Genomic DNA, 27,614 nt, shown 5'->3' on the forward strand with positions numbered 1-27,614 from the left:
CTGGTAAGATATAAAAAAAAACATTACCCCCTGTACGGATGTGATGAATGTTGAAATTAGCTTTAGAGACCACAACCGTTTTTGTACCAGGCTGTAAACATGTTTCTTCCTGCTGTAAAGTTGGGTAATCTAAAATGGGGGTCTATCGGGATTAGCTTTGTCTTGGAGCCAGCCTCAAGTTGCCACTGGATGAACTGCAGGTTTTGGCACTTCCGTAATGGCTTCATTTTTCAGCCTTGGAGGTTGGCGCCTGGAAGCAGCTAATAAAGCATCAAGCTGCTAACCTCAAGTAGAGATGAGAAGTGGGATAGAGGTCTTGTCTTTCTCTCCACGCCCAGATGTTCTCCTCAGTCTTAAGCCCCAAGCAATACTGACTCCAGTGACATCACTTGAGGCAGTTTATTCGATTTTTTTAAAAAGCTTTTTCATATATGCATCCAACCCAGAAAAAATGCAGACTGGGGCTTTAAAGTTCTGCCTCAAAGAAAGCCCAGCATCACTGACAGGCATGGTGTAAAGCTTTCATGTGAATGACCTCAGCAGCAGATCCCTCCTCCAGTCAGCTGAAGTAATCCTGACAGCAGGGTCCTCTGTGGATCCTGCAGGAGCCTGAGCTCTTCCTGCGGACAGCCAGCCGTCAGTCCGTCCCACTGAGCTGTGTTGCTGTCAGTGTCCCCTGGTGGAGCTGTTGTTGCTGCTGCTGCTGCTGCTGGTGCTGAGCATGTGCTCGGCTGCTCCACAGGACAGGAGCGACGCTTCCCATCAACACACAGGTTGAGGACATGGATTGCTGAGCGTGAGGCAGAGGTAAGAGTGCAGTTTTTATAAAGCATCCATGTGCCTTTGACTTTGCATTATCTCTGGGCTTTTTGAAGCAGTCGTTAGTGTGATAAAGAGATTTTAATGTAAAATTGCGCAGCCGCTTGGCAGCATGTTGGCACGCAGGTAGCTCCCACCTATCAGCCCATCAATAACTTAAAATGCCAATTAAATCATTTTGCATTTGAACCTGCTCTTATATTCAGCACATTAAAACGCCTGTTTAACTTTTGCCTCACTTTTACGCAGCGTATTTTAAATCCAATTATTCACCAAAAATCTTTATAAACTGTAAACGCTGTTTTGTTGATGCATATTATATCCAACTTTGATGCGAGGTTTGTGTGTTTGCATTCCTCCCGTGCAGTGCACAGCACCCCGCTCCGTGTGCTGTTTGGCACCCAATGCTTCACGAAATATCGATTTAGCAGAGGAATCTGGGTTTTATTAGAAACCACGGGCTGTGTGTGGGAGTAGGTGCTTGACACAGTTACGGGCTCTGAGGCTGTGTATTTCTCCCACGCTCCTGAGGGAGTCCTCACTGCAGTCCGCTGGAAACATCTCACCATGCATACTGTACATCAAAGCATGCCTGTCCGTGTGGATGGTGTGCGCTTGTGTTCGCGATGTTTTGCGTTAGTGTTTTGTTGTGTGCGCCAACAGCCCAGGGGCCAAACATGCCTTAAAATATCTGGAAAATGCATAAACAGATTTTAATTTCTTCTCACTGACCATCAGGTCCCATAGTTGATGAATTACAGCTCTATCTCTCACACCTTGGCAATGTTGGGGAAGAAACACCCAAAAACAACTTTAATTAAATGGTTAAACCTTAATCAGTCATTTAAGAATGAGGAGCATAATCAACATGCAGGACTTGCCACTGCTCTGTTAAAAAAAGACTATTCAGTTGTTTTACCCCCAAAGTTACTACAATGATGTACATTACACCTCAATATGAAATATTTAAGGTATACACTTTAGGGATTTTGTTCCTTGCCTTTCTGTTTTGAGTTATTTCATCCAAAATGTGGTTATCAACATAAATTAACCTCTAAATTAATGATTAATCAAAATCTTTATCAAAATTGATATATTTCTTTAAGACAAAATGAAAGTCAAAATACTACTTTGAATGAAATATTGTGGTTCTGCCTACACATCATATTCTACAGACTAAAGAAAACATCTTTCTTTGGTACAGATTCCTGCAAAAATCCCACCATTATGTATTAATTTTTATATTTTTTCCACAGAAATAAGAATATTGATTCCCTCTAATATCGCAAATTATATTGCAATTCAAAAATCAGTAAAAAAAATTAAATCGTCCAGCCCTGTCACTCAATCGACTATTTATCCACAAAGCAAAATGCAAAGACATATCTGGTTACAGTTTCTCAGTGGTGGTAATATACTGGTTTTCTCTGTTGGTTTTGGATTATTAATTGGCAAGAAAAGCAGATAGTGTATAGTCGTCACCATGGGTCCCTGAGAAACTGTGAGTTTATTATCTTCTGACATTTTTTTAGACCACATAATTAATCAAGAAAATAACTGTCAGATTAATTGGTAATGAAAGTTATGTGGCATTAATGCTGCATGGTGCTGTGTGTTGTAAAGCAACAGTAGCCTAGCATTAGAGTTTTGATTGATGAGTAAATACGTGATATGCTGCAATGATAAGTCAATTAGTTGTCATCCATTAAATTAATCGTTGACCAATTTTTTCATCATTTAAGTTTTTTGTTGAAGTTTTTCTATTTTAAAGAGGCAACAGATAGGATTCGTTTTTTTTTTTAGCTTGGCGCCACCTAGCATCAGTGGTGTTGCGTCGCACTGTCGCAACGACCAAATTGACCGTGGGGATCAGAGATAATCAATAAAATGTAGGCTGTAAAGCCACCAGTATACCTCTATGTATATGTAGAATGAGGTGTGTGGACACTATACTAAATAAATGAGTAAAGAGACCGAGCAACAATTATCAGATTTATCTGAAGCAAAAAAACAAATAGTAACGCAAATAATTACAACAGAATGCACAGTACCAGTACAAACAACTCACAGTAAATTATACCAATATGTCCAGTATCAGTACAAACAACAGTAGACACAGTGGAATTATACCAATATGCACATGTAAACAGTCCCGATTCTAGAATAAACGGTACCGTATGGAAACGATGTGGCCAGTTGGAGCTCAAATTGAATGGGAAACAAAGTTCAGTGTTCACTTAGCTGGGCGTAACTTAGCTGGGCGATGTCCGTCGATAGCTGCCTCCATGAGAAGAGAACAGAAGGAAGGGAGGGGGGTCTCACTGTCCGAGGGCTGCCGTAGAATGGCAACAGGATGTCAGCCGACCAACGCTCGCTACCCGATCCCTGGTTGCGGCGATTTGCGATGCTGACCAGCTAGGAATGAACTAGCAGCCAGTACAGTACAGTCCTCTCTCGGCTAGCTAACATTTAGCCGTGTTACTTACTGATCCATTAGAAAGAAAGCTAGCTGGACATGGGTTTTGAAGCCTCTTTGGTCACAGAGCTCCCTCCATCTCTTGAACGCCTGACTGAGGTTTACTCTTGTTTTTCCTCTTCTTTTATCACTCTCCTTTTTGCTCTTCTTTGCCTCCTCAGACAGAGGAGCTCGTTTTCTTTTGCTAGGCCATTTTTCACTTGTCTCCAAACTATGTCCGTCTGCCATTGTACTCGTGACTCAACTATCTCATGCCCAACTCCTCATAAGGACTCGCTCCAGTCCCTGATTGGCTGACCGACCAATTTTGCAATACATGACGCGTTTCCTGCTGTAAAGCAGATTTTTTTCCACAAAATTTCGGCACCGGTGGCAGAAGCTTATTGCACAGCCACTAAGTAACCTATGTAAACGCTGATAGTCTGATTTTACTGTGGCCACTACCCTGTTCAACCCACATTATTTTCATAATGATTTATTTAGGAGAAGATGCTATCTGTTGCCTCTTTAAGATAATCAACACAAAAGACAAATACATACACAAACAGCACACACTAAACAAAAACACATCTCTGCAGTGTTCATAACAGTAATAAATCAAAAGTTCATCAGCACAGCACTAATTCTTATATCATCAGGTGACCTTTTTTTTTTTTTTTTACACAAAAAGCCTAAAACAGACATAAAAACAAAAAGGTCTCTATGATTCAGCCAAAGCAAAAGAAGCAAAAGCCCACTGGCTCCTATGACATATTTAGTCCTTTTATAAAAGACAAAAACTGATTCCAGACAAGCAAATATGATTCTCTATGGTTTTGCAGGCTGGCTTTCATTAACTCAAATGCTGCAATCTCTATCATTAACATAACCCACGCTCTATATTCTGGTTCAACTTGACTTTTCCAGTAGCGAAGGATGATTGTAATCGCAAACTAATTTGATGATTGATTAATTGGTTTGAGTATTCCTAAGAAAGGAGAATCAAATCTCTCTGATTCCAGCCTCTTAAATGTGAATATTTTCTGGCTGACATCTGAGAGTGTCTTCTTTGGCTTTGGGAAACCCTGATTGCCATTTTTCACTATTCACCAAACAACTAATCGATTAACGGGAAAAATAATCAACAGATTAATCAACAGTGAAAGTGATTGTTAGTTGCAGCTTTAGCATTTCAGAACTACCGGCTAACCTCACAGAACCAAATAACTCAGATTTATACTCTCATACAATCCATATCCTGTATCACGCAGTTTCTCTCTCAGCTGTTCGTCACAAGCAACTGTGTTTTATGTCAAAGAACAAAAGGATTAAAAGCAGAGATGTACAGAGGCACAACTAAAGACTGTAAAAGTGAAACTAAATGCAGTAAGACACAGCAGGCGAGATGAGGAGTAACGGAGAAGGGAGGGGCTGCTTGCAACAGTGTGGAGGTGGAAGAAAGCAAAGAGAAAAAGGGACAAGTCTTGATGAAAGCATTTGGGTCTGAGCTGCGTCTCTGCCACCACGCCGTCCCCGTGTTCTGCTGCGGACGGCTTTGATTGTGAACATGAAGGAGTCCTGCTGTACACACCAAGCCAGGAAGTGTGTCTGCGTGTGTGTCAATACATCATCATCATCATCCCCTCTCTGTCTTGCTGTCGCCAGCTCACACACACACGGATAAATTGTCTTCTAATTGCATCCTTCTACAGTTGAGTAACCTCATCTTTTCTCACCAAGTGGCTTTCTGTTTTGCATCTGTCAGTTGCAACACACCTTTTCTCTCTCTCGTCTGTTTTGTGCTTCTTTCCCCACTTTTCTCTGTTTCTTCCCCAAAGCTTAGGTTTTCAATGGCTGGCTATTTCAGGTCCATATTTCAGCTCAGCAATAAATAATTCAGGCAACAGGACAACACAAAGGTCCTCAGCGAGAGCCTGGATGCTTCGCTCATACCTGAATTGCCTGTAGTTTGGAGAGTCTGTCTGAATAATGGATTTGTTTCCCAATACCAAGTGTATTCTGGTCAATGACTGAAATGTCAATAGGTGCACTGGCTGCATGTGTTTTATCTCTCAGATTTCTCCTCTCACGGTCATTTAAAGAGATACATACATTAGAGTCTCCCGAAGAAGCTGAGTTTTTGCTTGACTTTACTCTCCTTCTCCTTCATATTTTCCCTTAAAGCACTCTCTGTATTTCTCCATATTTCATGCCGCCCCGCTCGCTTTCTCCAGCTGCTCCTCAGCTCCATTATGAAATGAGCCAAAAATATTTATGACTTGGACCGAAATGATAATTGGATTTCTGCATGGAAAGCATGGATGCAGCTTTAACAACAGCCACAATTAAGGGCTGTAAAAACCTTGGACAGAGGGTCAATAAACCAATCAGAGTGGAGCAGACCTCTGACCCCTGGCTGTGTTAAGAGTGTCCGGACACAGTGTGTGTGTATTTGTTTGTGTAGATCACGAGACATACAATGTTGTACATGTTGTATTGTGTAGAATGGCAATTTACTTTGTCCTTTACAAAATTTTGAATATTTTGGAGGGGATGAATGATTAAAATCAAACAGAAATTTGAATTATTCTCACTATTGTGTATGGAAATCTAAGCTTTAATGATACTGCAGCTATTATGCACTTTTTTATTCATTTTTCTAACAGTATAAAGCCTTTTTTGGACATATTTGTGGAAACAGAATCTAAGCCTCAAACCTCTGGCTGGACATTTCCAGCCCAGTAGCCACAATAAAATGTTGGTATTGTACTTTTCTGCAAAACATATAATATGTATGTTACAACTGCTCTAAAGTTATGTAGTTTGGATTATATGTATATGGGCTGAGTTTCTCATCAAGGGGAGGAGGAGGTGGATGGTGTGAAACCAAGGCAAGACATCTGCCAAGCACCAGACAGCAACAGACCCCTGTTCGAGACCACTGACATTACCAGCCGTGTTTGTTACATCAAAACCAAGTATTTAAGCCAAAACGTGATGTTTTTCATGACCCTGACAAAACCTTTGTGACTAAACCTCACCAAACCTTAGCCACAGTGTTGTAACACATTAAACTGTAGAACTGAAACATATCCGCTACATATAAAATGTACAAATTTAACATATAAAACATGCAAATGTAATATATCCAGAAACGTACAACACCAGCATTTATTTTGGCAATTGGATAGACGCTTCAGTCAACTTCTGTAGTGCGCTACTGACTGGACAACAGTTGTTTATCAACAATTACTGATTTAAGACATCTATCTTTTTACAACATTCAACGTTGGGAGGACCTGTCGTGCTCTCAGTCAACTTAAAAAGCTGAAGCTAGTTAGCATAGCTTGCTAACATTAGTACTAGTGTTGCAGCAATATACTGTGAAACCATACAATGTGGTGTGAAAAGTGATAGTTATCATCATGTGTACATTTGATTATCTATGCAACTGGAGGAAAATCTCACCTGCACATGCATCACTTTCCCTCCTTAACTGTCAGACATTTTACACACTTCCAATTTTAAAAATGGTCTCAAGTTTCCATTTATTAAAGCGTTTATTCATCCAAAACCCCCCCAAAAAATCATTGTTTTCCTTTAAAGGTCATTGTAACTATTCATACGACTACTACTACTAATAATAATGATAATAACAATAACTGTGTAATACCATACACCATGATACTGTGACACCGTGATGGTAATTGTACTGTTAAAAATCTCAATCCATTGCAGCCCTAATTAGCACTGATTCCAGCTAGACGCTACTTTTCGTCCATGCTACTTCGACACCTGCTGTAATTTCAATTTAATAAAGCCACTGAAAAAAAAAACACCCCACACATCCCACTGTGACAGACCTCTAATAAACACAGCAGGAAGTACAGACTGTGGACAAAATAACTCAACACCTCTACAGTTTAATGCAATAATAGTACAACCATGCGACAACACAACCTGATGCTTATAAAATGTTTACAACCACAGAGGAGTTGATTTAATCATTTGAAGGCTGTTTATACAGATCATTTTGCAGTACAGAGCAATCCAACACCACAAACTGTAAAATCACGGCTATGTTCACACAGTCTACCTTTTTGACTTTGAATATGATATTATTAGCTTTTCTGGCACTTAAAATCACGTCACATGCTCCTCATCAATGGATGGCTCAGATGTCATGGAGATGCACCTGTTGACATGAAGACCAAGTGATATGGTTAAAAGCTAGAGAGTGGACCTTGAGTTGGACCGACCTTGTCAAACGTCCAGCTCAAATGTATTTTTCAGTGGTCCCAGCAGGGTTTCACAATGAGGCATGTGCAATTGTGTTTCCCATAACCATGCATCCAGTGGAGATACTGGTGGTATATAACTATTTGTTTGTATTTAGAATGTTCATTACACTTTACATGATGATACTAATCTTGAAAATGGTAAACATGATGTCACTGTCCTCAGATTTCAAGGTCAGAGTCATGCCTCTGTGTTAAACGCAGGCAACCAGCTGGGAGTCAGATTCAATGGGGAATTGTTTTTTCAGCTCGTATTTGTTTTATGTTTCATCTTCTGGCAGAGAAAATAATCCCCAACATTTACAACCCTGTAATACACTCCAGGGCTGCTGCAGATGAGACTTTTGTCTTCTTTGTATTCATCTAAAGCTACAAGACCACTTAGCCTCAGCAGGTGTCCTGTTGTGTGTGTGTGTGTGTGTGTGTGTGTGTGTGTGAGCGCAAATGTATGTAATATACAGTAGATGTGTGTGCGTTGCTCTCCCAGGCCAACTGTGCTGAGGATGAGCAGTGGCCTGTGAGTGTTTTGCTCTGACATGACATTTTGTCTCCATCGTGGCGTGGTGACTTGAGAGCGTGCTCAAATAACAGCTTGACGTCTCAGCAGGACGTCTTTTTACACTAGTACGTGCTCACACATGCTGGTGGGTGTTTACTGCATGGAGGGAGTGTGTATGTTCTGTCCTCATGCTAGCTCCAGCCTTTCTGTTTTGTCGTTACTCACCCTCTCACACCGCACACAAAATCAAAAAAATATGTGTTTTTCCTCTTACTTGCGGTGCTGTTTATCAGTCTAGATTGTTTCTGATTGAGTTGCTGTAAGTAATGAATCACTGTTGGCAGGGAGTAATAAGTAAAGTAATACTGTTACTTTTGAAAAGAGTAATGAGTAGTATAGGCGGCATGCTGGTGCAGTGGTTAGCATTGTCGCTTACAGCAAGAGGGCTACTGGTTTGAACAGGGGTTTGAACCATTTTCGGGTGGAGGAGCCCCTCTGTGCAGAGTTTGCATGTTCTCCCCGTGTCAGCATGGGTTTTCTCCAGGTGTGCTTCCTCCCACAGTCCAAAGACATGCAGGTTAATTGGTGACTCTAAATTGGCCGCATATGTGAATGTAGCTCAGTGCTGCTAGGTGAGCTAGCAGTGGATGCACGCATCCTCCTGTGCAGTGATTTGGTTGGTGGGTGTAGTTATGTCTGTCCTGCACCTGCTGTGTTGTCCGACTCTCTCATCCATGGAACATGACAGAAACGTCATAAGTTCCCCACAGCTTCCCGCGGTTTAGCTGACTGTGTGATTAGATTTCCAGGCACCTTGCTGCATAACTTTGCATCTTAATGAAGAAAAACTGATTTACTTCAAACCTGTGGTGCCATGTGAACACCCATGTGCTGTGTGAAGATACAGTAAATGTAGTGGATATGCTTGCTGATACATATGTTGGTAGCTTGATGACATGTGTTCAGTGGTGACAGAAGTGCTCAGATGTCAAGGAAAAAGCTGTACCACATTGTAGAAGTCCTGCATTAAAATCTTTATATTTCACAAATGTTGCAGCAGGTTAAGGTGGAGCAAGATTAAATTACCTTATACACTGCGGGGTAGCTTAATGCTCACAAATATACAATAATTTACAGTGTTGGGGAGAAGTGAACTACATGAAATTAAACTAGTAGTCAAATTATATTTTGCAGCATGTTGCTGTAGGTCATATCTTCATAGTGATTCAAGTAGTTAAATAATGTTTTTGCCTTTTTTTGTGTGGGGGCCTTATGTACGACTTGCGGGCAGGTGGACGCTTTTTGCAATGAACTCAACAAATGGCATTTTTTGCTGGTATGTGACCTTTTTGTATAACATTTCATTATAGTTTTGTATCAGATGTACATTGTCAGTGCCATTAGTTTTTTTTACAAAGTAGCATTGCTGTTCAGCTTCCTCCCATGTAAAGTAATTGGTAGCTTACAAAACTATTCTTTTACAATAGTTTCCCCTGACACTGATGGTTTATTAGTTGATTAAATTTTATTGATAATCTAAATCTGCAAAGTACCTAAAACTGTCAAAGAATTGTAGTGTAGTAGAAGTATTAAGTGACATATTACTTAGGTAAAGTACAAGTACTTCAAAATTGTACTTACAGGGATAGTTTGCCAATTTTTAACCAGGTCTGTGTCACTGTGGTGTGGGGAGTGTGTGCAGATGAATGGTGTAAAGGTGCTCCCTATGTCACCAGCTCCCGGTGCTCCCCGCCCATCTTCCAGCCAAAATCTGCCAGATGAAATGAAACTCATTAACGATGATCCTAAATGACAGGTTTTGTGTCATGTGGTCGATTTTTGCTTATGTCATGGGAAGCCAAACCTCTCTGCAAACACTCTCCACACCACAGTGACACAGACCTGGTTGGAAATCGGCAAAGCATCCCTTTTAGTACAATCATGGAGTAAATGTACTGGATACATTCCACTGTTGCATAGGTTACAATAATAAAAACAAAATAAATGGAAATGCAAATCAAAGTGTTTTTTGGGAGCAAAATACTCTAAACCTGACTTAGATTTACTAGGAAATGTTGCAGGCAATACATAGTTGTAGTAGCAAGCACTGGATGACTGATGAAATTTGGTACAGATTAGGGGTATAACGGTACACAAAAATCACGGTTCGGTACACAAGTCGCAGTTCGTTTTTTTTCGGTACAGTAATGAAAAAAATAGACAACTATTAAATATCTTTTACTTATTGGTAACCTTATTAAAACATACCACCACAACAGTTAACTCTTTTTACACAATTTTTGAATGAAACAAATATATATATAATCCTGCTTTTTCACATTGTTTGAATGAAAATAGAAATATAAAAGTGAAAAATAAAATCCTGCTCTTTTTATAACACATTTTTTGAATGAAAAATATAAATATACATTTCTGCTTTAACAGTTTTACTCAATTAAAATAAAAAGTATAGTGCAGCTGGTCAGCTTTAAAGCCTGCTCAGATTCAGTTTTACTAGGAACTTACGTAGCTTTCCCACTTTGTTAAAGTGCAGTAAACAAAACATGCTTATATCTAAAGTGCAGCTTAAACAATTTTACTCAACTCCAATGGCGTTGATTATTTCTTTAGTGCGATGGTCAGGGAAACGCTCTTTCTTTTTAAACGACGACGATGTCGTAGTTTGCACCAGATTGCTTTTTCTAGTTGTGCCGGTTAACGTTCAAACTCGGGTGGTGTCGCTTTAGATGCGTTAGCATATTAGACGTGTTTCCAAGTACATACCCGACCGCTGTTCTGCAGTGTCGGCACACTGCTTTTGTCTTGTCCACTTATTTATTTCCATCTTCGTATTTTACCCTGAAACCAAAGTGTTCCCGAACGGAGGACTTAAGGTTTGCGGGTGGGTCTTTAGGTTCGTCAGGCTCACTTGCCATGGGGTCCATGTCATTGGTTCGACAGCCTATTAGTCCGACTGTCCGCGGTGGTGAACGGCTCGCGGCAGGCGTATGGTGTGCCGCAACCGGCTTGAGGCGGAGCAGGCTCACGACTTATGTGTTTGTCACTTTGTTTTTCATTTTAACCCACACCATGCACAAAGTGAAAGCGGGGATTTACGGGACTCGGTCCGTCACTCAATTATGTCCGTCGGGGAACTAGATATTTTAAATGGTTCGGCTCGCAAAAACGGAATTAAAATAAAACAAAATAAAATAAAATAATATCCTGCGCCCAATAATTCGGTACAGGGTCGTGCCGAACCAAAAGTCGCGTACCGAACGGTTCGACACAAATACATGCACTGTTATGGCCCTAGTACAGATGTTTTTTTTCCCAGTGAATGGTGATGACTTTGGAAGTCACCTGACTTTATCAAGGGCCACCTTTACCTTATCAGCCTCTGCTGTACTCTAGTGCATAAATGCTGACTTTAAGATTTAGCTCAAAGTAATGCTGTGCCTCAGTGCAGTTTCACATAGATGGTAATTATTTATATTTTTCTAACAGAATAGATTGTATTTATTTGTTTTAAATTACAGTAATCACACAGTGTTAGCACTCAGTAGTGTCTGGCTTTGCTGAATTTGCCACTGAGATCAAAAGAGTAACATCTCAAATACATGTTGCCAGATTTGATGATGATTTATTCATGATTTTTTTAGTGTGGTTGATAAAAAATAATTTTCCACAGTATTCCAGTAAAAATCCTACATGAAGTATAAAATGAATTCCCTATTTTCTTCTGCATTTCTGTCTTCTCGCTATATGTCACTCTGACAACCTGTAACACCGGCTCGTCTCACAGGAATAGCAAGATTATTTTCACTGTCTTTTAATCTTTGTGCTGCTGCTCCTGGGGAATGCTGATGTGACTATAGCTGTTCAATTATACATGTTATACAGTCTCTTGTCACATACTTTCTGGCTTTCTACACCGAAGGGGAAAAGGTTGAGGAGCGTCACTTATATCTGTAAAGAAGGTGGGAGCTCTGGATGTTTGTGAATTAACCCCCCTGCTGAGGCTTCGATGTACTGTTAAAGTAAAAAGAAGATCCATTATTCTATAAGATCAGTGTCTGTGTTCAGGTGTTGTTATTTAAATTTCATTGCACTTTTCCTCAACTTGCAATGATTTCATACATTTATCAGAGTTACTTTTTAAAGTCCCCTGGGAAGTTTTAATGTTTAACTTGATAATCCTGAAGAAAGCTGACATTAAACAAACTCACAAAGCCACAAAACAAGCATCTATAAACAGTTTGCATAAAAACATATTAAACATCGTAAGTCTTTACATATAAATAGAGCTGAAATGAGATCAAACCAAAGACAGAGACGCTCCTCCCAACTGAATCAAAAACAAAGGATTAGGGACAAGGACGCAGATGTGATGTCAAGTGCTGTGCAGAATGAAATGAATATGTTTACATATTGCAAATGGTAATGTGTTAAGTTTTGCATTTTGCACTGAAAATGTCAGGCGTCAGCTGTTGCCAGATATGATCAAGAATAACATCAGTTTATTATCAAACAATAAAACAAGTTCAGAAGCAAAAGGTACAGCACACGTAGCTTTAGTGTAGTATACATGTGGTTAAAGCAAAGATCCATCTACTGCTAAAGCTCACTAGTTACCATGACGCATGAATGTGCTGACAGAGCGTATTTATTGAACATGTGCATTACTTTCCAACTAATGAGCATGAACGTGAGCGTTGTTTACTCTCACGACAGTTAACTTCACTAGCACACTGTGTTTTACAGAACTCGAGGATTCACAGCACCCGGCATGCCAGCTGACATGGCAAGTTTATCTCTTACCAGTACTGCTGATACCAGTCCTTGTGAATATCTGGAAGTGTTTCATGAACAAACCAGTAGAGATTCTAACGGAAAAAATCTCACATCTCACATCCGGTCTGAAACAGCTAGTCCAAAGATCAGCCACATCGTTAACGAATATGAAACAACACATCGCATTGACGCGTCCAACCAGCACCGGCAATAGCTTTAGCCAGAGGTGTTATGTTTTCAGGTTGTCCGTCTGTACGTACATCTGTACGTACGTCTGTCCCATTCCTATGAACGTGATATCTTAAGAAAGCCTTTAGGGAATTTCTTCAAATTTGGCACACATGTTCACTTGGACTTAAAGGAAATGGCCACTTTAGAATGAAAATACAGACTGTACTTACAGACCCTCATGCTGACAAGAAGTCCAGTGTAGTTTTTAATCCACAAAACTTGTTCAGGGTATCGGAGGATAACAGCTACACTTGAAGTGGATGGAACCCACGTTTTGAAAATGTAATAAAACTCTGCTAATGCATTTCAAAAACGTCAGAACGGCTCGTCCGTCGTAATCCAAGTGCGAGTTGCCATGTAAACACAGCACGCCTGCAGGGCGTGAGAAACTATGCTATTAAAGTGGAGTAAATTACGTCTTTTCACATCAATTTTTTATGCCACAGCTTCAGGGCACTTGGATTACGACGGACGAGCCGTTCAGACGTTTTTGAAATGCATTAGTGGAGTTTTATTACATTTTCAATATGTGGGTCCATGCATTTCAAGTAGCTGTTATTCCGGCTAGCTGTTAACCTCCGATACCCCGAACGAGTTTTGTGGATTAAAAAACTACACTGGACTTCTTGTCAGCATGAGGGTCAGTAAGTACTGTCTGTATTTTCATTCTAAAGTGGCCATTTCCTTTAACAATGAACTTGGATGTTGGTTGTCAAAGGTGAAGGTCACTGTGACCTTGCATCTACCTCATTCTCATGAACACAATATCTTAAGAACACCTTGAGGCACTCCACAAATCATGTTTTTGGTTGTAACTCAAGAATTCAGAAGTTAACTATAACAAAATTTTACACAAATGTCTAATTATATTTAATGATGAAGTGATGACATTTTATATCCAAAATGTCAAAGGTCACCTTCACTGTGACATCATAATGTTCTGTAAACACTCTATTCTGGCTATGAACCAACACCACAGCTCAGGAACAGAGGGGGAGACACTGGTCAGATAATGAACTGGTGACTCTAATCTCAAGTGTCCACTCTGAAACCGTGCTGATTGTATAGATCTCCTGTGCTGATGTGTGTGAAGCATCCATGTTTTCACAGACATTAATGAAAACTGTATGTGCAACTTGACTGCTTCTCAGAGGCATACGACCACAAGGTGGTAATTCTAATTAAAAAAAGGAAGAAATTAACATAAATTTGTTGATTTGTGAGGACTGTGAAATTAATTCAAAAGTAAAATTATGAACTATAAATATGAGGCAGTTCATTTTATTCTGTGTAAAATGAGCTTTTTTGAGCTACAGGTGTTGTGAAGTGTAAACATGCACAACACTGCTTATATCAGTGTAAAGACACAGATGTCATGTTACATGCTGGAGCTATTTCTGTGCCCAACAATAATCAAAATAGTTGCCAATTAATTCAGCAGAGGGATGCACAGGAACTGGAATTACAGCAATTGTGACCAATTGACCAAGAATACTAGCATTTATTGAATAATCCAATCATTATAATTATTCTAAAATTTAAATGTTTATATTTGATTATATGATATTCATGCATTTTTCTAGGTTCCTCAGGTGTAAAGTTTATTCTTTAACCCACTGGATGAGATGTTTTTCTCTTATCTTGGAGTGCTCTCAACCAGTTGTAAAATTTTCCTTTTATCTAAGAGAGAAGCAAAAATAGGAAAACACTGGTGAATTACAGAAATCAATGGGCACTAACAAAACATGAACAGATTGTGGATACAAACAACAATATGAGAACAGGTGTGTGTATATTGCTTCTTGCATGAGGCCCATTGTGTCTTTTTTTGCATTTGTGAATGTGCTTCTGTACAAATCATCTGCTGATGGTAGCATCATATTTACCGCACAGACATGCGAGTGGTACCTATCTTCTTATCTAACCCTTGGCAAGTGTTCGCCTCTCAGAAGGATTCAAACTGGAAAAATCAGATTCAAGTGTTAAAACTCACATCACTATTCACACAGCTTCTTGGTTCTCAGCATCTTCACCTGATGTTCAGTTTCCCATCAAAATGTGTCAGCGCTCTCACATTTGACCTCATTATGTTATCATCGGGTAAATGAAGAAGGTGTTGCTGAGACAGGGTTTCCACTGATGAAATGCAGATTCATTGATGTGACCTTTTCCTGGTTCTCAATATGTTAGGGTCTGAGTGAGATTATTGCCTTCTGCAGAGCTAGAAAATGGTCACACACACACAGTCACCGGGAGCACTCCCTGGTGAGATTCCTCCTCTCGCAGGCGACATAATTAGGGAGCCATCTTAAGAAACGCACCTGATTTCACACTTGCCTGCCTCTGGCTCACAGCTAGTTATCAGGAGCAGTGGAGATGCTTTTTGACGAGTTGTTATCTGGATTCAGAAATGAAAAGTGCTTTACCCTGAACCAGCCCTGAGATCACTTGGATTTAGGTTGTTCAAAGAGGGAGGAAATTCTTAATAACCAGCTTGTGGCTAAAGAAGAGAGTGGAAGAGGGCAGTGCTCTCCAGGGTCAGGGACATGAGGCACTTTGGGTCAAAGCACGGTCATATTGATTGATTTTTCACACTTCTGCTGCACAAGAATGCCCTCTGCAACTCGACCTTTTAATTCAGAGATTAAACAGTACAGAAAACCAAAGTAACTGAATTGTTTCAACCATAGGGGAAATAAATCATACCAAAAGTTTCTAAAAACAGAGCATATAATCTCAGCACAGCCAAACCATCAATCTCTACATTACAGAAAAACCTGTGCATCATATAGCTCCAGTCTCCATGAGCCTCTGTGCCATTTAGGACCAGATTGCTTTTCCGCTGCAATTTTTAGATTGGCAATATCCGTCCACCTTTCCTGCGCTAAGTATCTAACCCATGCAGCCATCGTGCTTTTCACTCAGGCAATCATGAGTTGAGTCTTTTGGGACCGGAGCAGTCTGTTGGGCACTGGAGGCAACCAGGAAACCAGCAGCAGTTGTAAGAGTTTAGAGTGGAAAAAAGAGCTGCCACCTCTGCACCCTGGGACATCTTGTTTACCAGCGCTGCTGGCTCGCCCTTCTTTTCTGCTTCCTTCCTTCACATTTCCTGGAATCTGTCTCAGCTCTCCAGAAGGGCGTTTCACATGTCCTACTTCCAGGTGATGCATGCCCTCTTTAAAAACAAGAATTCACTGCTTACATTTCCATATACGCCCCTTCCCCACTTATCTTCACTCTCGCTCGATCCCAGCCTCTGGTGGCAATCAGACAGTCTGCTCACGAACGGACCAGCTGGAAACCTCCAACATGAGTCAAGCAAAGTGGCTGCAGGGCTGCGCTCATGCACACCGGCAATTCTTCACTGGCTGTTTTTTCACTTTCCCCAGTATCCCTCCTTTCATTCCTCTTTACAGGCCCATGAGACATCTCTTACAGTTTTAAACTCAATCATAAATCTGTATCTGCCAACAGCTTCATCACTAGCTTAAAGGAGCAGTGTGTAGGATTTCAATGACTTCTCATCTCAACTCGTCAAACATCGTCACTTTATCAGTGGACTTAAACGTCATTGCAATGCACAGTTTCTGCTCGTTATACACATACAGTCTTTTTCCAAATAAACCCACAACTTATATAAAACACCTCATTCTTTTATTTATTTCCTGAAGTTTAAGCAACAAAATCACGTGGTTAGGCTATGAAAAAAAACCCATCATGGCTTGGCTTAAAACAAGCACAGTTGTTACTGACATCATGTGACATTGCGTGACATATGTCACCACTGTAGCACGCTACACATACAGTACTTAGGTTTCACAAGTGTGTTTCATAACTCTGCAAAAGCAACACATTCTAATTCTGAAACATCCTCACACTGACCTCGTCACATATCGACGTTTGGTCATGGACTTACCACATCGACATATGATGTGCAAGGTACCCTGAGTGCGTTGGTTGTTGACGTTCTGGGATGCTGTGTCAACTTCAGCCTGTTACATGCACTGTCTGTTTTCAAAATACACTTCTGTTTTCACAGGAAATGTGCAGTTTGCATATTTTTTGCAGTTTTTTTTCATACAACAACTCATGCATACGCCAACACACACGTGGCTGGGTTTAGAAAGAAAAGAACAGGGTTTGGTTTAATAATCATTGGGGAAGCAAACACCAGGTTCTTGGGTGAAAGTCGGTGGCTGTTGGACCAATCCAAAACCCTTCTAACCATTCTACTGGGTCTTTCGCCCGCTTAACATAGATTGTTGTCCCGCCGTGCAGGGCCGCCCCTCCCTAAACGCAGAACACGCGCTGTGCGTAGGGCCTCATCTTCCATGGGGGGCCACATTTTGCGAGAGGGGACGTATTTGCGCATATGTGCAATGGATGCGCACATGCGCTACCGTGAGGCCCGCATAGAATCAGCTCGAGGAAGGAGAGAAGAGACCTGACCGCCCATGCGTCGCTGCAATGATTGACAGCACTCGACATCTGACCAATCAGAGGGGTGCGCTGGCAGGCACTTGCAGAGCTGCAGCAGGTGAAGAGTTGTCAACATGTTGTCCAAAAGAGCCTCGTGCGTATGTGCGGGGACAGGAGGGCGGTCGGGCTCCGCGGAGGGGGAGACTCAAGCCTCGGGGGTATGTGCAGGGCCGGGAGGTCGGACGCTCCCAGAGAGGGGAGAGGGAGAAATATAGCTAAATAAGATGAAACTAGAAAAGAATGTCTCTGTCTTTTATTTTTGTTTTCAGTGTTTAATTAAGGTGGGAGAGGCGGAGGGCTGAGGGAGATCAGACACCTCCAGAGAGGGGAGAGGGAGAAATATAACAAAATAAAATTAAATAGGAAAAACCTGTCTTATTTTATTTTCAGCGTTTAATCAAGGGTGGGGGATTGAGGTGTTGGAAGTTACTTTCTTTTGATGAGTAATTGTTGGCTATTTGTGACTCATATTTGTTTATTTATTTATTTCAGTTTGAAGTTATTTTTATTTAATATTTATTTATTTATTACAGGTTGAATTTTTTATATTATTTGACTCATACAGCCAAACTACTGTATCTACAGTACATTTGTTATTGGCAATAAAGGTTGTCAAGTTAAATGGCAAGTTGTTGTATGGTCATTTTGTACCTATGATTACAGTTGGGATGGGGGCCTCCAAATAAAATTTCGCTTAGGGCCCCAGTTTAGTCAGGGGCAGCCCTTCCGCCGTGTTTCCCCCTGATGGCTCCGGGCACTGCTACACAACAACTGACACTGGCAGCGTATCATGCCAACATGAAAGGACTGCTTTTTTTTTATTGTGTTGGCAAAAACTGCCTTTGTGCATTGGTGTCTGACGCAGACGTCTACTGAAAAAGCGGCGGTAATTGATGAGTTGTGAATTTCAGATTGCAACCAGCTGAAGCTTCTACCATGTGCCAAGTCTGAACTCCGAGTCAGGATTCTTTCAGTGTTCTTTGTTGAGTTTTTTTTTTACGGGGAGCCAAATTATCCACAAAGGTTTCTTCCTCTCTTCTGCTCCAAAACAAATCGACCCAGTGATTTAAACACACGGAATAAAACAGTTTCACGTTAAAAAAATCCAGAGTTTTCCAATGATAATTGATGTGGAGGGGCTGCTAACTGTGGTGGTCAATGCAAAAACACAAATGGTCATGTCTGGAGCCAGTGTTTGGTTTGTCCATTCTGGGCTTATGTTGAAACATGGTGGACTCTGTGGACACTCCCTGTGTAGATATAAACAACTTATTCTATGAAAACACGGCCATTCTTATTTTCAGGTGATTATGCTCTGAAGATAACAGACTTATTATATTATCATCCATTTCTGCCGATACATCCCACTAAATCCTACACACTGGACCTTTAAACAGTGCTGCAGAAACGTGCCTCTTGTTTCCATAGGTCTATAATTTGCTTATATTACTTTAAATAGCTTAAAGAAGAGCGCTGGTGGTCTTAAGGGACTTCCATTTCCTCCCCCAGTCTGCTGTTTATGACGTCCAGGGACAACAGGAACACATAAAAGTCAATGGACAAGCAGACAGTGCACCAGCATGTGAATTCGTTTTGGTCCCTTTTATGTTTTCTGTGGGAACGTAACATGTTTCAGGCTCTCTGTATTGTAGCTGAGAGATGTTTTAACTCTACCACTCCACCGTCTCTCTCTGTCACTAGCATGGTGTCACCAAAGAGCTCTGTGTCACACGCTTCAATACTACGGTACCTGTGCCCTCATTAATCTACACTCTCATAGTGTGGTTGCCGCGGCAACAGAAACTGGGAGAAAATGAGTCCATCACTCAACCGAATGTCTCGTCGCCAGCAGTTGATAGTTGAGAGTTGATTTGTTGTGTTGTTTGTTTCCTGGGCCTCTGACTCTTGGGGTTGTCAACAAATGTGTTGAGCACTTGATGCTGAGATTTTCACCCCTTGATAATTTTAGGGAAAAGGAAGCTGTGATTTTAATCATTCAATTGATTTCCCGTAGGTGCAATCAGTGGCCAACCTCTAATCAACTCTGTTTTACACACTGCCTTTAATCTTGGAGCTGTCAGTGCAACAGTGAGATACTGTCTGTGTTCATACCAGCACCAACAGGCTGTGTTTAACAAGCTGTAACAAAAAACCATAACAGAAATCACCAGTGACCAGCGAGCTGCAGCCCTGTTTAACAGCAGCTAACACCAGTCTGCACTGTCTGTTTGGATGCAGATATTAAAGTGTAGTCAGTACGTGTAGATTGGAGAGAGTGAGTGTTTTTTGTCCTCCATGTGAAGCCATTTATAATGCTGCTAATGAGTTAAAGGCAGCACCCTTGATCCCCACAACCAGAATTCAGAACAATGGATTGGATCATCATCCGTTATCATTCACACATTTATCTTTTAGCCTACATTTAAATGAAGCTCTAGCGAAGGTTCAGTCAGGAAGACAATACTTTAAGATTTCTTCTCACTCTGCCATTCACTCCTGCACACATGCTCACTCACTATCTCTGGGTGTCAGTATTTGGGTCTGTCAGTTGAGTCATCTGCTGTTCTTCACTTGATTCACAATCAACCAATAGCACTGTGACACACCTTCTCTGTTAGCCTATCATCTCACTGCTCCTCATTTTAAATATGGTTCTTTCTCTGACGTATTTTTTTCTTGCTGCTGTCGCGTGCGCCCTGCACCTCCCCATCATTACGTAGTATTTACGGATTCATCAGCCTCATCAGCCTCATCCGCCTCAGTAGCCTCAGAGTCAGCAGCCACCACCACCAGTGTCTGGACTCCATGGGGGGGATTATCCTGCTGCCACTCAGATATCTCCCTCTGGTGTCCAAGTGCCAAAGACTTCTGTTTAATCTTAATCAGCAAAAATCATCTGTTAATCTGTACACTCATATTCTATATTAAATTGTATCTTTACTTAATTCTTCTGTCTCTCCTGATTGAAGTGTTTCTTTTCTGATGCTGTTGTTTACAGCACTTTAAAATACAACAGGAGAACTGACCTATGAAGTGAAGAAAGACAAAAAAGTTGCCTTTAACAAGACACTGAAAATAAGTTTTCCCTTCCACGGTTGTAATGTCTCAACATAATGACATAAAAACATAATCATAACAAGACTATAGGTGCTACAAATTGTTTTAAAGATATATTGGTTTAAAAAAGTATGTCTCCAAACATCACTAATAAATATGTTTCAGATTGTTTTATCAGCACACAAATATGAAATAAGGAGAAGACAATTTGTGGTTATATGGAGAGGTGTGTGGTGTAACCAGATTTATCTGTAAGCTCATGTTTTATTTCCTTGAGAGGTGCGTTTGGTCCCCCTCCCATTTAAACAGATTTCTACCCGCTTTGGGCCAGTCTCAATCATTTAGCTAATATGGGTCAGGTTCAATATGATGACTGACAATCTGCAGAACATTTGCGCTTCACGCACAATATATGCTGACATCATTTTTGGCATGCGCACCTTGTGCGGGGGACACAATGTGTGCAATACAATTTTTTTACTTATTGTTTTTATTATGACATGACCTATATGCTCTTGTCTCGTTCGTCTTGTTTGTCTTGGGTTGTCTCCACTTGTTTTATTTTTGTTCTTATATTTATTCCTAATGCACCTTCAGTTGTGGCACTCCCAATTTCATTGTATAGGTGTCTGTACAATGACAATAAAGGCTATCTTGAATCTTGATCTACGGCCACTGATAACACTCCTTGAAAATCAAAAATGAGCTGAGAGGTTGTTGCATTTGTGAATTGGTCAGGCTATGGTGTAACTATTTCTTCAACTAATGACACTGTTGCTACAGTAAGTTTGTTGGTCTACCATTGGAGATGCTGCACATACTCTGTAAAGAAAGAGTTGAAATATGTACAGCAACTCCCCCTCAAAGCCAGTTTCATTTTTGTGTGTTGGTATATAAAACGAATGAGATACAAGCTACTTAGCGAGCTTTAGAAGTGCTGAACTATGGAAAGAACCAGGCCAACTTTTTCCCCTGCACCCAGCCCTTCTAAGCTATTGTTTGGTTTACACTAGCTAAATAATGTGGTTCATGTTGCTTAGATTAACAGAGTTTAGCTAAGAAATGTAGGGGCATACTGTTTATTTACCTGTAAATATATGAGAAATGTGAGAAAATGATGATAATAATTCACTATTACTTTTATTTGCTCTTATTTTGAAGTGCAAAGAAATGACCTGCTCTGTGATTTTGTTGCTAGTGATGATGTGCTTACAAGATGTTGGGTGCAAAGGTCGTTTTCATGTACTCTTCTTGTTTCAACTGCAGCATATCAGACAGTGAAATGTTCTCTGCTCAACATTCAAAGCCTCCACTACACACCCGACAACGCCTGACTCCAGCTACGAGCACATTTGTGAAATTGTACTTCAGTAAAACATACATGAGGTTTTTTTTTTGCAGGTTTAACTGCCGTTTAGCTGTCACATGAACCTCCCTGAAATCTGCATTATGATTGTTGTTTACCGTTGGCTTATTCGGCAGCTATTCCTTGATGTCCTCCCACGGTTTAGTTTAGTTGGTACTAAAATAAATTAACTTAAGTGGTCGTCAGTTTGGCCGAAACCTTCCAACACTTAATAAATGTACTCCTCTGGCAGTAGAGATATTTTAAATAAATCATACGGTCTGCTCCAGCTGGCAGACTGAAGATCATAACCAATCGTGTGTAAATTGCTGACTGTGTTGTTTTCACTGATCTACTGAGAGGGCAGCTGATTGGTCTGATTACTTATCTTCATTGAAATGGCCATTCCCCTGAGCATCAGTAGTGATGGCCCATTGTGTCAGCCTGCAGTTCTGACAGCTTGTGTGCAGGTCTCGGGCTGTGGCTGAGCCAAAATGGTAATAAGAGATACTGATAGGAGACAGATTGAAGGCTGGATTGATGCATAATGCAGCACCTGTTCAATCTGCAGATGTGGAGACTGAGTGGGGAGGATACATGCATATTTATAATGATCAATCTATAGATAGATAGATAGATAGATAGATAGATAGTACACAGAGGTATTTTCTTCTCCTGGCCAACATTGGTTATGATCTCCATGTTATGACTTTTCCATCCAACATAATGTTGACATGCTATGAGAGAGAAAATGTGTTTTGATTTTCCCCTCCTCAGTTCATTTCTCATCTGTCTGCCTTGTGTTCTTGTCTCCCCAGCGCTGTCACCAAGCTGTTATTCTTCCCTGCATCATGGAGGCTCCGCCTGGTGCATCATGGGAGCTCATCAACGGTGTGACAGATAGAATATATGAGGGCTGAGAGGTCGTCATGGAGACTGACAGCTACACCTCAGGCCCTGCCACCACTGACTGGGCTGGGACGGTGGCCGGCCTGGAGGGAATGGGAGTCCTTCAGGAGCAGGGAGGAGGGGGCTCGCCCAGCAGCTTGGCGTCCTGGTACGAGCCGTACTCGCTGGGCTTCCAGGTGTCGCTCACCGCCTTCCTCATGCTGGAGCTGGTATTGGGTTTCAGCAGCAACCTGACAGTGCTGGTGCTCTACTGCTCTCAATCCAATTTGGTGGACTCTGTGAGCAATATGGTGACTGTCAATCTGCATGTGCTGGATGTGGCGGTGTGCGTGCTGTGTCTGCCCCTCACACTGGTGGTTGTGCTGCTGCCCCCGGGACCAAACCTGGCCCTGCTCTGCTGCTTCCATGAGGCCTGCGTCACCTTTGCCAGCATAGCCACAGCCATCAACATCCTGGTTATCAGCTTGGACCGATACGACATTTCAGTACGGCCGGCCAACAGGCTGTTGACCACACGTAGGGCGACGCTGCTCCTGGCTGCCGTTTGGGTCACCTCGGTAGCTGTGTTCTTTATCCCATTCTTGGAGGTGCAGTGGTCCAGTGCAGAAGAAGCAGGGGAGAGAGGGCAGGTGACACCCTTGTCCTTACATGGTGTCAGTGCCACAGTGGCGCCAGCATGGCGTAACCAGACATTGCTGTGTGTTGGCGGGCAGGGCTTCGACACAGGCCTGGGCATGCGCTACCATCTTGTCCTGCAGGTACCCATCTTCTTCACCACAGTGGCAGTGATGCTGTTCACGTACTCCAGAATACTGAGAGCTTTAAACATCCGCATCGGCTCCCACATGAAAAAGGGCCAGAGGTTCAGGGGGCACCATAAGAGACAGAAAAAAAAGAAGACGGGGCTTAGAACGAATGATGGAGGGGAGGTCGGAGGGGAGCAGTGCACCACAGATGGTACCAAACAGCTCAGCCACCCTCCCCTCATCCCCTCCCCCTCCCCGACCCCTACAGCTACCTCCCCCCCTGCCCTGTCCTCTTCTGCTCCACTCGTCATCCCTGACACAGGCGCTGCGACCGCCATGCCCGCCACCATGGGTGTCCAAGCCTCCGTGTCTGCAATTATTGCCCTGAGGCGGGCAGTGCGGCGACACCGGGATCGTCGAGAGCGACAGAGGCGGGTGTTCAGGATGTCCCTAATCATTATCACCACCTTCCTGGGCTGTTGGGCTCCCCTTTCTGTGACCAATGTGCTAATCCTAGGCATAGGCCCCAGTGACGCCCTGGTTAGCCTACGCCTCTGGTTCTTAGCCCTGGCCTATGGCACCACTGTCTCCCACCCTCTGCTCTACGCTTTCACCAGACAGAAGCTGCGCCGTGCTCTCCGTGCTAAGGTAAAGAAGAGGGTGGTGTCCCTGCTCCAGGTAGACCCTTCACCAGGGGGCACCGTCATACACAACTCCTGGGTGGAGAACAGAAAAACCAGCCGGCAGGTGCGGCTGGAAGCAAGCGAAGGTACTGACCGCTGCCTGGCAGAAGTCCTGTGAGACTGACACACTTGGGCCGGGCTATAATTAAAAAACAGAATGAGTCACAGGTGTGTTTCATTATGAAACTCACCGGTGTGTGAAGCCAGTGTAAGATATGTGAAAAACACATTTCCACCTCTGGGAGATGTTTTAATGTAACCACCAGCAGCAAGCCCGTGCGAAACACAGCGCTAACGTTCACCTCAGGCAGCAGTGAGAGCAGGATGTTGTCATCACTGTGGTGCACACAGCCTCTGCAGCTGAAACAAATCACAACAACAAACACACAAGTGTATATAATTTGCACTCTGTCAGATACTGAAGTCTGTTTACATACTGTATAATAGAGCGCTCTCATAGTGGTGCTTACCTAACTGCTCCAAAGAATGTGTTTAGCCAGCAGATGATCTGATCTGCCACCCACTCAAATGCTCCGAGGCAGCTTTAAAGGAAAAATGTTGATACACTTTGAACAAATGAACACTTAAAAAATCTATTTAAATGTACTTAATATTGTTTCTGCCTTAATTCTGCTCTGATGGTATGAGGTGTAAAAAGGGGTGTGTGTGTTGGATATTTACAATCAGCACACAGTGATGATATGCTGAAGATGAGATGTAAATGTGTTAGCGTTTAAGAGTCAGAGAACAATTAAAGGCTATTGTGAAATTTTAAATGCAGTTTTGCTTTAGCTTCAGTCATTATTAAACAGTCAATGTTTAGTGTCTTGTGATGCTCTTTCAGATAAATGCAGCTCTTTTTCTCCCAAATTTGTATCAAACGATGTGATGTCTCATTGATTTTTTTGCATATAATGATTGGAGAAGCTGAGATTATTGATTAAAGTCTTGATTAACGTTGAGGGAAATAGACTCATTGGCATTTTTTTTTTTTTATTGGAAAGAATTAGATGAGAAGACTGATACCACTCTCATGTGTGCTGGCTACACAAGCAGCAACCTCCTGGGCTAAAAGATGAAGCCAATGCAGAGGCTCCAGAGACTGCAGTTCCTCGAATTGCCATGTGAGGCTGGAATGAAATGCCCAACTTTATAACAGAAATAAACATATTTACAGCCTGTTACAAAAAATGGTTTTAGTCTCTATAGTTAATTTCAACATTAATGACAACTGTATTTTTATATAACTCACCTGCTTACATTTTGTTATGGCCCAAATTTACACAATGGCGGGCTGCTTGAGTGACCTGGGCTTTCTGCAGGGTGTCGCTACAGTCAGATCCACCCCTCACTTCTCCACGGAGCCACCCACTTGTCCAAATATGGTCACTTCTGCCTCCAAAAAGTCAAGATAACATTCAAGATTCAAGGCTTCAAAATCTGGAGTCCACAAACCAATGTGTGACGTCATGGTAGCTACGTCCATGATTTTATACAGGCGTACATTGAATATGACGCTATAGCCAAGTTAGTTAGCTTAGCTTAGCACAAAGAGTGGAAACAGAGGGAAACAGCTTGCTCTATTCTGTGCAAAATAGATGAATAAATAAATAAATATCCCTACACCTCCATTTTTTACACTTTGAAATGTGATATAACATGTTACCTTCAGACACAGTCAGACTAGTTATTTCCCCATGTTTCAATCAGGCCTCCATGAAGTGCTCAGACCTTGAAGCTAGTTTTCATAGTGGCCATGCAGTGGAATTATAACTTCCAGTTCCTTTGGCCCAAAAATTTGGAAGCATTTGGAAGGTCTAGAAGCAAGATAAAATTATTTAATCCCCATTCAAGTTGTTGCACTAAACCGGAGGCAGCAAGTTCAGCTGACAGAAGTCGCTAGTTTGCCTGCTCCATGAGCCCAACGATGACACAGCGCTTTGTTTTTTGGATTTTGGCTTCATGCACCACTGAGCAACTTTCATAGGAATGAACAGGTCCCGTCTCCAACGCTGTATCCAGTTCTCTTTATACATCCATGATTTCAACTCTTTGTGCTAAGCTAGCTAACCAGCTGATGACTGTAACTTTATATTTAGCATACCGACATGAGAATGCTATCAAAATTCTCATCTAACTCTCAGCAAGAAAGCAAATAAGCTTCTCTTACAAAATGTCTAACAACATCTAACTAGTCCTTTTAAACAGTGGAGATTTATTTTTATGATATATTCACGTTGACAGAACTATGGATAAAGTTAACTGGCTGTGCTAAAGAAGCTAGTTGTGATAACACTGTAAGATATAAAATGTACAGGTGACGTACAAAATAACCTTTTGGTATAATGCAGTTCAGAACATCAGCAAAAACTACAATCTCAAAAATAGCTGGGTGGAATCAATACCCCTGTGACACAAAAACTAAATACTTACTGCCTTAAGAAAACAGCTGGGGAGACTGGGAGCAATTATAACTTTTCAAATTGCTCCAATCAGAAATGAGACAACTCTGAGCTGTGGTAACACGCACATTTTACAATTAAAACTGTGGTGATCCCTCTCTGCCTGCCAATGGAAAAACTGATGTCTCATACTTCATACAATTAATTATGCTGTTTTGATTAAACTGGAATTATTTGTTCAGTGGATATTATTGCCCCCAGTCTCCCCTATTCATTGTAAGTCTCTTGTTTTTGGACTGCATTATATTTGCTGTGGTTCATATTGAGGTTTTGGCATGCTACAAGCATGCAGTTCTCTGTTGAAATGACACCCATGTACATGTTGTAAATACTGACCAGACTGAAATTTATTCCATGTGAAATCTGCAGTACAAGTCACTTGGTCTGTACGTGATTAGACTGACTTTTCTAGATTTAGAGGAGTGTTTCAGTTGCAGCTGGCTTGTCCAGACATGTGGTCCCTTGAGTCAACTCAAACGTAGTGTCCAGCACACACAAGAGAGTAACTGTCACACAGCCGAGCACTGACAGATTGTGGGATTATTAATAAGACTAGTGTTTCCTGTTGACTTTGTTCTACATGCTTGTGTGTTCACTGCGCTGATGCTGTTCTCACACTGGGGCTCATTTCAGAGGCCGTGTGATCTCTCTGTCTTGCACACACACTTACACACACATGCAATTGATGCATTCTTAAATGAAAACACACTGAAAAGATATATATTATACTGTATGTACACCAAAAATATGCTATATTTATAGGTTTTCTTCATGGTGTTGTTTTTACGTGAATGTATCACCATGCAATGTTGAATTATATCAATAAATATGAAATAA

At 41.5% G+C, this 27,614-nt stretch overlaps 1 protein-coding gene and 1 long non-coding RNA gene across 2 annotated transcripts; one reads left to right on the top strand and one right to left on the bottom strand.

The window, feature by feature from the left end:
• LOC117256318 (G-protein coupled receptor 22-like) lies at nucleotides 1-27,614 on the top strand. The gene is made up of 2 exons (XM_033625663.2): nucleotides 1-807; nucleotides 22,796-27,614. Exon 2 carries the CDS (start codon nucleotides 22,907-22,909, stop codon nucleotides 24,431-24,433), a length of 1,527 nt encoding a protein of 508 aa, XP_033481554.2. The 5' UTR covers nucleotides 1-807; nucleotides 22,796-22,906; the 3' UTR covers nucleotides 24,434-27,614.
• Nucleotides 2,799-11,308, bottom strand: LOC117256319 (uncharacterized). Its single transcript, XR_004501638.2, has 3 exons — nucleotides 10,856-11,308; nucleotides 9,713-9,842; nucleotides 2,799-7,469 (listed from the first exon to the last, which is right to left on the bottom strand). It is a non-coding gene; the product is annotated as an uncharacterized LOC117256319 (long non-coding RNA).

The sequence above is a fragment of the Epinephelus lanceolatus genome, chromosome 1, assembly GCF_041903045.1.
Source record: "Epinephelus lanceolatus isolate andai-2023 chromosome 1, ASM4190304v1, whole genome shotgun sequence".
Lineage (NCBI taxonomy): Eukaryota > Metazoa > Chordata > Actinopteri > Perciformes > Serranidae > Epinephelus > Epinephelus lanceolatus.

What these genes read in the sequence shown, in the direction of transcription:
- LOC117256318 (XM_033625663.2), top strand. Translation starts at nt 22,907, where the DNA reads ATGGAGACTGACAGCTACACCTCAGGCCCTGCCACCACTGACTGGGCT.